The sequence below is a fragment of the Calypte anna genome, chromosome 6 (assembly GCF_003957555.1).
Source record: "Calypte anna isolate BGI_N300 chromosome 6, bCalAnn1_v1.p, whole genome shotgun sequence".
In the NCBI taxonomy this organism is placed as follows: domain Eukaryota; kingdom Metazoa; phylum Chordata; class Aves; order Apodiformes; family Trochilidae; genus Calypte; species Calypte anna.
In genome coordinates, this window is record NC_044252.1 from 12,984,132 (window position 1) to 12,995,529 (window position 11,398).

The 11,398-nt window shown below is 48.3% G+C and overlaps 1 protein-coding gene across 1 annotated transcript in view; it reads right to left on the bottom strand.

Moving 5' to 3' along the window:
- The window catches only part of CDH23 (cadherin related 23), a 195,255-nt gene extending 184,924 nt beyond the window's left edge, over nucleotides 1-10,331 (bottom strand). Inside the window, exons 1-2 of the mRNA XM_030453320.1 lie at nucleotides 10,251-10,331; nucleotides 15-86 (exon numbers count right to left, since the gene is read on the bottom strand). Of these exons, the coding sequence (XP_030309180.1) occupies nucleotides 15-81 (67 nt within the window). The 5' untranslated portion in view covers nucleotides 82-86; nucleotides 10,251-10,331. The remainder of the gene's footprint in view (nucleotides 1-14; nucleotides 87-10,250) is intronic.
- Between the last annotated feature and the right edge of the window lie 1,067 nt (nucleotides 10,332-11,398).

The following is an 11,398-nucleotide window of genomic DNA, read 5'->3' on the forward strand; positions in this document are numbered from 1 at the left end:
GAAATTCAACTTACCTAGCGAGACCAACTCCAGGAGCAAGAGGGGGAGCAGAAAGTTGCCAGCAGCACCGTGATGCTTCATGGCTCCTGTCAAAGAAGAAAGACTGGGTCAAGTCCAACACTTTGTGGATATTACCTGTGTCCTCAAAGCTAGCGTGGGGTGCAGCCCTTCCCCAGCTCACATCTTTGTGCCCTGATGCCACAGGGGGACACCCAGGAGATCCAGAGTTTGTTAATACTCTGCTTTAATACAGGGCACTTCACCCAAGAGTCCTCCATCCCTTCCTCTACACAGCCCCAACAATCTTCTTGGCAAGGACCAAACTGAAACCAGGATTAAGCCAGAGCAGGTGACTTCCCAACCCACACCCACCCCTCTCTTTCCCTCTTGCACATCAGAGGGGACAAGCTGCAGTAACCTTTGCTGTCAGGTCCAGAGCAGAAGCAGCCCCAGCTGAGACCCCTCAAACACTGAGCAGGATGCTGGAAATTCATACATAGAATCTTGAGAGCATCCCATGTATGAACCATGCATGTTACACACACCACATAGACACAACAGAAACCCCTAACACACACACACAGATCCAGAAGCTCCCTCCAAAGCAGCCAGGACATCTCGGTGAGCTTTCTGAAGCTCTCTGTATTTCTGCAGGTACTGTGGAAGGTGAATGCTAAAGGGAATATTTACTTGCCACCAGCTCAGCACATCTGCACTGCAGCAGACCTGATGTGAAAAGAGGCAGAGAGCACACAAGAGTCAGCCTGTTGGGCAGCAAATGCAGAGATGAACCTGGAGTGAAACGTATAAGCAGGTCCCACTTGAGATCAAGCACTGGCTTGAGCCATGAGGGCTGGAATGGGCAATAAATCCCCTCTTCCATCCACCAGCCCAAGCAGGGACTTGTTACACTTGCAATTGGTTGTATACGCAGCAAGTTTTGGTTTACTCAGGGCTAGGAACACAGATCATAAAAGCAACACACTGGAATAAGCTTCTGCAACTTGCAGAATGCTCTTGGGGGGGGGGGGCGCCCAGGCAGCTTATCCTTACACCCTGTGTGCCATACAGATCCCATACAGGGCTCCATCCATGTTAAGTGCAAGGGACAAACGTGCACTTACCCAAAAGCCTGGCACTGTGCTGGGCACAGGCTGTGAGCCCTGGTAAGGAAAGAGGGGTCCACACCCCACTGACACCATAAGAGATGCCCAGGCAGCTCCCCACATGGGAGGGCCCTTACCTCAGCCCCTGATGGGGATGTTCCTAAAGGGCTTCAAAGCAAGAGCTATGTGTATTTTGTTTTGACTGGTGGAGGTGTTGGAGAAGACAGATTATTACAATTCTCTTCTTGAGAAAGGGCCCTAAATTCTAATTTCTTCACCTATTGCAAGAGAGTCTCTAGGAGGAAAAGGTCTGTGTTCAGGCAAGAAAAACAGTGCTGTGGCCTTTTTTCTGCATCTTTAGGAAATTCAGCACAAAGCTGAGAATGCATTTGGGATCAGCACTGCTTAAATTTTAGGTGCATCAGGCCAGTATCACCAGAAAACACGTCACAAATCTGCCACACATAGGCAGGGCAGGAGAGTTCAAGCCTTCACCCCTTGACAAATTTCTGACTTTTGAGTGTTCAGTGCCAGCAGAGCATCCAAAAAACACAGTTTCTAAACAAAACCCCTGTTTCCCAGGAGCCAGACGTCCTATTAGGCCTTTTAAATCATTCAATCTAACCAACACAAGCAGAATAAACTCTTTTAAGAAAGAAAAACCCCCAAACCTCTCAATTTCCACGCCCCCCTTCTTCAATAGGGCTTGGGAAGGGAAAATAATTTTGGATGCAGACAATGCTGCTGTTTCAGTCCCTCACACCCTCCTGGTTGGCATCAAGTCTGGGGACAGAGCTGATGGTGCTACCACCAGAAAAGCTGTGATGGGGATGAGCAGCTCAAGCTCTTCCTCTGCTTTCTGCTGTGCCAAAATGCCATTGAGGAAAATGTTAACTTTCTTCTAAAACAGCCCTGCTATCAGCCCAAGTGAGCGGAAACATCATTTTCCGGCTTCACAGACCACGTTTAAAAAGCAACGGGGCAGTGGAAAAACAATTTACGGGATGTAGAAATAAAGGCAATTGATAGCAATCCCTTTTGAGTGTCATGATAAATCTAAATATTGTATATTCCAAGTCAGTCACTTCATTATGTAAGTAATTGCCTGAAATGTCATTTTGATTTTGTCTGTCTTCATTAATATTGCAGCTCTTCACTGGTTCTCTGAGACAGTTCACTCAAATATTGCAAATCTAGGAATGGGGTTGAGAAATCTCCGGGGAGAACTTAAAAATTGTGACTAAGAGTGTATTAAATTGCACCTTCTGTGCAAAAGAGTCTCTTTGTAGGAAGCACTTGGTGCAGTTTCCAGCATAATAATGTCTCTGGGCAAGTCATCTCTGGGAACTTAACTGTTGTCTCCTGGCTGCAAAAGCACTAATGTTAAACAGAGATTTCCCAGTCCACTGGCAAGGACTCCCCAAGGCCCAGGAAGCAGCAGACAGAACCACATTAAACAGTGATGGATGGAAACCATAGGAGCATCTACCACTGAAACACTGGCTCTGCAAAGAAGTCCAGGACTTGAAAGTTTAGGAAGTGGCTCAGGTCGAGCAGAGGTTTTTGAGCCCACTTGCCCCAAATGCCTCCTTCCCAAGCCTGGGAAGTTGCTTTTTTGCTGCTCCAAGAGCTTTCCTAAATGTGGCAAAGATCCCACCTGCTTGGATCTGCAGATGGAGCCTGGCTGCCATGTGCTCCAGCACATAAGTTGGCACTGAGGCTCCAGGAGCCTTCCAGTATCTCGCTTCCATGAAACACTGGAGTAGAGATGCTCCAGCTTCTCCAGCCTGGGCCATGTATTGCTCTCAGGGCTTCCAGGCTGTGCACCTGTATTGGTTATTTTTAAATGCACTGTCAGAGGGCTTGCCTGCACACAAAACACATTGAAATGCCTCCATCAGAGCAGTGGTGGAAGCTTCAGGGGTGGCTGTGCTTTGCTGGCAGAGATGTTCTCCTGTTTGAGCTGCTGCTGGCATCTTTAATCACATCCCAAATCCCCATCTCCTTTCTCCCTCCCCCTCTTGGTCTTCCCTTCACCAAATGGCACAGCAATGCTTGTGTCTCAAAATTTACAGTGGCAGCCTCTCTGTTTGTTCCGTGCTGTTCCAGCAGCATAAAGAAGAAATGAAAGTGTAAATCAAAGCCTCCCCCAAATGGCTTCCATGCCAGGAAACTGTGTGTGCCTTCCCAAAAAGCCCCAGCACAAATTATGTCTCCCAAAGAGGAGAGCCCACCCACAGCATTTGCTCCTCTGTGGACAGAATGGAAGCCCTCAGGATGGTACCAGCATCTCACCACACCTGTGGCACACTCCTTTTCCACCATCACACCACCCACACCTGCTTTCCCCAGCATCCTCCATCATGTTAACCACCTTGGAGGAGTGTCCAGGGGACACTTCAACAAGGGCCACCACTAAATTTGCATCAGACAAACCACCTCCATGGTCCTGATCAACCTGCTCCAGTGGGAGGTGTCCCTGCCAGCACAGGGAGGTTGGAACCAGGTGATCTTTAAGGTCCCTTCCAACCCAAAGCATTCTATGGTTCTGATCAAGCCCATTGCTTGGCACCAACACTCACAGCCCAATGCTCCTGCTTTCCCATCTTTTCCATCCTTTTGCTCCTCAACCAGAATCCCCATTTCTTCACGTTATTGTTTCTTGGCCAGGTCTTTGCAATAAGTAGGATTCAAAAGGAAAAAAAGTTAATTTTATTCTCCCCCCCTATATTGACATGAGCTATGCACAAATCATAATTCCTAAAAATAACAAATAGCAGAACAGGGTAATCAGAAGTAAATTGATATTGATAAATAAGCTTTTCTTCCGCGCAGTAGGTGGTTTATTTTAATCTAATGAGTTTTATATTTTCTGAGCTTTCAGATTCCATGATGAAGAGCCGTCCACACTAGAATTACGAAGCACTTTGAGATATTGTAATTTTATGGCTCATTTTGTCAGGACTCTTGAAAATGAGATTTGTTCCCAGTGAAAAAATTTGCTCTTTTTTTTCCTTCTGTTCCCCACAGTGAAGGAAAAGATTCCCTTGTTAAATAAATACAGGCCAACATATTTATATAGGGTGGTGGGGGAGGATGGATGTACACAGGGCAAGGCTGCCACAACCCACCTAAACCCTGAGACTGCAGGAGAAGGAACACAAAGGATTCTCTCCAACCACAGCTTTGCTTTTGGGTGGCTGAAGGGAAGAGAGGGACAGGTGTTGGGTTTTTTTGTCCCCACTCAGCCCAGGGGATGTCCACAAAGCCAGCAGCAAGTCCAAGCTGCTCTGAGCATCCTGGTGCTAGCATCCACTGGTGTGATGTTTCTTCCAGCAGGGAAAAAGAGAGAAGAGTAACACCAAAATTTCCCACATTACCAGCAGTTCCCTCCCATTTCAGAACAAGGACAGGATTGGAAACATTTTGTTTGGGGCTTCCAGAGATTTGCTTTCTCACAGGAAACAAGCCTTAGCTCCAGGATAACATGAACACATTGTTCAACCCACAACCCAGGACCAGAAGAAAATGCCAGGTTTGAATTTCTCAGTGCATGCAGGAAAACTTGGTTTGGGTTGGAAGTGAAATTTAGTTTCCAAATTGTTGCAACTGCCATAAAAGAATCCAAAGAACTGCCCAACTTTGCATCAGCGCCACACAAACTCTCTGCCACCACAAGCCCCAACCAGCATTTTTCTTGGGCAGATGAAAGAGGAAATGCCTGATTTTTTTTTTTTTCTTCAGTGGGGCAGCCCTGGCTCCTTTACTCTCCAGCACTGGTTGCTATGATGCTTATGGTGACTAGCAACCATTTTCCATCACAAAACCTGACATAAACTGGAATGAATGTAGCCTAGGATGGGGTATAGAGACCAGAGCAACAGGCTCTCCTGGTTCCTGGGACTGCACCAACACAGAACATGGCAGAGGGAGGCAAAGCAGCAAAGGAGCAGAGGGGCTGCAGAGCAGATGATGCTAACATGGGATGAAAAGATGGAAAAACAGCCAAGAAGAACTTAGCCTAAAGGGAAGAAAAATATAATAATCTTGCTTTAGGAAGAAGTAGAAAGCTGAGTTCAAGGAAGTGGCATGCACAGTCTGGTCTCACAAGGTGGGAACCTCACGCCAGACTCTTAAAAAACATACAGCAAGGGCTAAAAATGGAAATACAAAGATGCTGAAGACTGAAACCAAAGCCTGCTGGTGAAGGGGAGAGCAGCAGCTTTCTTCTCATGCCCTGCCCAGAAGAAGGAAGGCCTGCCTGCTGACCAGGGCTGGGAAGTAGCCTGGCTGGACTTCCAAGGACCAACATCAACACTAGGCAGGATAAACATCCAGCATCCTAGGGCTTGGGCACATTTCTGAGCGAGTTTGTAATGCTGTCACCCAGGCTGTGCTTACTTATCCTGGGCACTGCTGCCTGCATGGCTTCAGATGCAAGCAAGAAACTTGGGTTGGTTTAGGTTTTCTAAAGAGAAACAACAAACAAACAAAAAACACCAAAAAATACACACACACAAAAAGAGAGAGAGAGAAGAGGACATCTGTGAAATGGGATTAGAAGAGAAAAAATTGTTCATCTAAATATTGCCAACCCAGTGAAAAAGCATCACAACTGAAATATAGCAGACATGCAGGACACGACTACTGCTCAAGGTCCTGCAGTGCAGGATCCAAGCCTAGGGCTCAGGAGGAACAGGGAAAGACCAGCATGGCATCTCCCTCCTTGTCACACTCAGGTGTAGCTTTGAAGGTGAGCATCACCTTTTTGCAGCAGCAAGCTGACAGCCTCACTTCAAGAAATACACCCAGAACTCTGAACAATGCCATAAGCAATTGGGCATTGACTTTAAGAGTGAGTCATCAGCCAAAGGACCCTTGGCAGTCAGTAGCCAAATGACGTTTCCAAGCCAGGCCAAAAAGGATAGGTCAGTCATTTCACTCCACCACCTTCCTAGGCTCACTGCAGCAGGCACCACCCCAAGCTTCCACCAGCACAGGACCCTGGGTACAGGCACATCCAGGCCGATGTCCCTCCTAAGATCCAGGCTAGATGCTTGCACCACTAGAAAGAAGCATCAGGACTATTTTTTCAGTCCTCTGTTAACTCTGACTGCTGGCTGGAACAGCGAATCTTAAAAAGAGAGAGCAATTAGGGGTGCTTTGGAGGAAGAAAAAGCTCAAACACCTTCACACTGAGTCACCTGAGTTGCCAAAGCTCTCAGGCCATTTCTTGCCTCATCCAAATCAAGAGAAAAGTGTCCTTGCTGCTTTCACACAAAGCTCACTTAACTTTCAGGGAGAGGCACTTTGCTGCAACAGACCTTTTCAAGGCCCACTGGCTGTTCAGGCTAATGAAAGGGATGCTTTGCCTGAAGGATTTGCACCGTGGGCACACTGCAGCTAATCACTCACTAGCTGAAATTTTAGGAGGGGCAAAAAACCCTGAAGTGGTAGTGACAGAACAGGTGAAGGAAGATGGAGCTACTTAGGAGATTTAAAAAAACAAAACAAAAAACCACCAAACAAACCCAAAATCTCTCAATCCCAACCAGCAGCCTCTGAGAGCAGGGGTGTAAACTGAGAGATGACATTATTTGGATCAATCTCTGTACCTCATCACCAGTGACGGGCTTGCTCCTGCAGACCCTCTTCAGACCCTGACCATGGCTGAGGACCCTCTAAGCTGTGCAGACCCTCTCCTAAATGCCCCTTGTCAAAGCTGCAGTGTCCCGTGTAACACCATATCCCCCCCTACTACCTATCAGGATTTTACCCCAATGGCTTTCTTCCCAGCACTCTCCAAGCAGGACATCTTTCTCCAGTGGAGAGCCCCCACAGATCAGGGCAAAGCAATTCAGGCTAAGGGTGGAAAAAGCCCTGTTTGCTCTGGCAGAGCCTGGGGAGGGGGCATTACGGCCCACAGCCAGATCAGATTTTCCATCACAAGACACATCCAGCAAAGTCCTTGGCCCCCGGGCATGGGTTCAAGCAGATGATTCTGTGAGGCTGTCTAGCAGAAGAAGAAGCAACATGTGACCGCGATGGCCCCTCTGATGATTCATGGAGCACAGGACAGTCAGCAAGCACTCACCAGAGCCACGTGTTAACATCTTCATGGGCTGAAAGCCACCAGGCACCAGGACCGATGCCCACATTGACTGAGATTCAAGCTTGGTACCCTGCACACAACTCCAGCCCCTGCCAAAGAGCCCTGGTCATTACTGAACAATAAGTGATTTCTAGGAGATACCCAAGATTTCTACCAGACAACGGGATTCCCTATTCCACCTGTGAAACCTGCAAGCTGAAACTAGGTCCAACAGAAACAAAAGCATGAATTTTAGTATTTGTAGGTCTTGGCCCATAAAATCCCCAAACTAACCCCTGTAACATGTTTAAATGCCTTATTGTACGAAGCAGGACAATAGTGGGGAAAAAACCACAAGTTTTGGGATAGTGTTAATACTTTCAAAGCAAATCTCTAGCTCAATTAGCTAAGATGCAGTTTCTGCCAGCAACTGGGATGTTTTATACCCTACCAAGAGGCCACAGCCCAGTCCCTCATCTACCCAATACCATATCCTAAAGCTTCCTACATTTAAAAATAATCTATGCCATCTGAGCTGAAACATCTAAGAAACTTCCTAAAATTAAATCCCTTTTAAGACAACCTCACCACCTCAGCTGCTCCTGGGGTATGCGCCGAAAGGGGTTGCAATGCTTTTTATACACTTCAGCCAGGTCAGAGAAATTACCACAGTGTATATATTATTCTAGGTTATTGCAGCCGGACAGCAGAAAACCAGATTGTGGTGCTGTGACCTCCCTGCTATTTTCAGGCGATGCCCAAGGGGTAGGTGGGGGGGGCACACACAGCTCCTATGCATATGGGCTGAGTGCCTTTCCCAAGCCCAGCAAACATTCAAGTACCACAGCTCCCACCTCCTGCAAACATTGTTTCTGTTCACACTTATCACAAAAAAAAAAAAAAAAGAAAAAAAAAAATCAATTTTTACAGTTTCCCATAAAGGGAGTGTTTTACAACTTGTCCCTAAAACAAAACATTGTATTTTTATGACACGATCTCGACTTGGTGCTACAAAACCTACAGTTTGCCTCCCGAGACAGAGAGCTTGGCGCTGGGAAGGGAGAGGAGGGGGGTGGCGAAGGAAAACGGGATTGCCATGGGATTTCCTCTCCACCTTTCCCTGTGCAGACGAGAAGGAAAAACCAAGGTAGAAATCCCTCCCTCCAAACTACCCCGGGATTTTGACAGATGCGATTTTCCCGTGGGAAAGCAAAAATTCATGCACTGACTCTATCCCATGGCACGATCGTGTACCGAGGTCACAGGCACAACACGTCCCAGGCTGCTGAAGGATGCGCCGGGAAAACCCCGGGAAGGAGCCGGGCTCGTCGCCTGCATCCCGGGCACCGGCAGCTGCGCCAGCCCCTCCTCAGCAGTCATGCGGGGGGCATCTGCTACCAGACAGGGCTTTCCCCCCCCAACACGGAGAAAAAAACAAGTACCAACAAGAAACCATGCACTAGCAGGGAAAACTTCCCATTCCAGCATCACCCTCCCCGCCAGTAAATATCGGTGGGAAACAGAGAGGCAGCTTGGAGAAATGAGAGTGGTTGGCAAGAGGGTGCTGAGAGGCACGGGACTGACTTTGGGTTTAGCGTGTCCACGCAGGGTACCCACCATCTCCGAGGGGTCCCCGGGCCATACCCTCACCCCAGCCCGCTCCCCTGGCCCCCCGTCCTCCCCATCCTTGATTTAGCCAAATAAGATATCCAAGATCTGGGGGTTTTAGGGTTTTTTGGTTAATTTTTATGTATATGTAAAGAACTGTTCCCTTTTCTCTCAACATCCCATCCGTTTCTTTTTCTCCAGACAAGTCTTTACTACCAACATCCCGATGTAGTGTTTTCCCAATTAAATGCCAGTAACGAACCCGTCATCACCACCTGTCTTTCTAATTGCAAGCATGCACGAGCTGTCCTTCACCTTCATGTAGCATCCAAAAAATCGCGGATCAGAACAAAGGGGCTGGTGCAGGGCAGATCAAACAAAAGGACAACACCAGGGGAACAGCTATCCCTTCCACAAAAAAACAAAACAGCCTAAACACCCCAAACTCTGAGAGTTAAAGAGGAAGAGTCATGTAATTTAGCTGCTCGGCTTTAACAGGGACCAGACTCTTGAAGTTGGAGCAATTTCTTTAAATAAAGGCTCTGGCGACAGTTCCAGGCAGTTCAAAGCTAAAGATGTCTGGCCAGTGCCAAGTTGGATGCTCGCAAGGGTCGGTATTTGAGATGGTCAGGAAAACATTTAGTTAAATACGAGACCAGGTTTTGCCAGATTAAGGAAGAGAGCACAAATAAGGGGGAGGAGAGATGGGGGGCACAGTTTCTCAATAAAAAGAAAACACTCAGAGCAAGTTTGTAATTTTGAAAAGCTGGTTTTTCATTTCGTATGGTTTTGAAGGGATTAAAAAAAAAAAATACAAAACCACCACAACAAAAAAACCCAACTCCCTTTCATGGCAGCAGAGTCCTGCCAGGGCTGAGTGAGCCCCCGCATCCTTCCGAATCCCTTCGGAGAAGTTCAAACCCTGGCTCGCCAGAGAAACTTTGCAGCTTCTCACCTCCTCCCAAGCCCAACTCCAAATTACAACCGAAGATGAGTTTGGAGGTGTGGGGGGTTATTCCTTCAGAATAGTAGGCACCAAAACACAATATTATTATTATTTGTATTATGATCCTCAAAGGGAGCCCAAATTGGGCTCCCCAGCTCCTGCCATTGAAACCACGGCGCTGAACGACCCTCCCCGCCAAAATAATACCAATGATGATGAAGGCAGCGCTCACCACAAACAAGTTGTCCCCTCGGTGGAAGCAGATAAGCGAGGTTTGGGAAGGAGGATAGCACGAACAGCCGCTCCGGGAGTGGGTGTGAAGGGGATACCGGCGGCTCCGCGCCCGCGCATCCTCCGTGCACCACCCCCCCTCCCAGAAAAAAGAAAACCAACCAAACAAAAAAAAAACAAAAAAAAAAACAAAAAAAAAAAAAAAAAAAAACAAAAAAAAAAAACACCACAAAAAACACGGGTTAAGGAAAATCTGGTGGCGTATTACCTGTGGTGTCCGTGCCCGGTGTCAGCGCCAGTCCCCCATGTTCCGCCCTACCCCCCCCACCCCGAGCCGAGTGAGCGGCAGCGGGAGCGGGCGGAGGAGGAGGAAGGGGAGGGGAAGGCTGAGGCGGGCTGCGCAGCGCCCCTCGCCCAGGTACGCGGTACTTCAGCGCCGGCTCCACCGAGCACACACACAGCCCTCTCACACACACCTCCAAAATCCTAGGCTCACCTCCCCATTCCTAAATCCCAGGCTCACCCCCCAGGCTGGCGGTGGGCAACCCCAGGATAGCGGCTGCCTCTTCAGACCCAGCTTCATCCCGAAGCAAGCACAGGACATACAATGTTTAACTCTTTGGATTTCATTTTGTTGTTTAATTAGCAGCAGTAGTATTTTTTCTGGCCCTTATGCAGGAGCAGCTGGCAAGTCCTGGAAGCCTGTAAATGATAAATGAGCAGGAAGGTGATCCGGGCAGCAAGCGTGCCAGGAGAGCAGCCCGGCTGTTATTCCTTCCAGTGCCTCTCCCTTGGGCACCCCAACCTCGGTTTCTACAGACACAGTGTTATTTTTGCCATGCCACCACTCACACACCTTGCCACCAAAGCCTTAATGTTTGTGCCCTCAGTTCTCTCCAGCTCCAGGTCCTCTTGGCTTTCCAAAGCCCATCAGGCTTCCAGGCCAAGCCCTCCTTACAAACAGCTTTAGGAGATGCAACCAAATCCCCCCATTTCCCTCATTTCTTGCATTCTTGGAAGTATCAAAGCCATGGAAAGCAGCCTGCAAGGGCACCAGCCCCCAGGAGGATCCCATGTCTTCAAACTCCAAGGAGGACCAGGGCTTTGGGTTCTGCCCTGCTGCACACACATACACAAACCTCCCACCACTTGCAGCTGGAAGGGACTTTACCTTCCCACCAGATCCCAATCTCAAGCAGCTTTAATTTAAACACTGATCAAGTGCAGTTTGTGCTGCTGAAGTCCCTCTTGGAGCCCTGCTCAGCAGCTCCAGAAGGCTTCCTAGGTACTCACCTTTGCATCCTTCCTCCTGGAACAGCAGTGGGCAAGTGCTGCTACAGAAGCAGGAGGGGATAATTAAGTCCTTGCCTCTCTTGAGCAGCTTCTGCTAATTATGCAATTAACACAGCTCCTGGG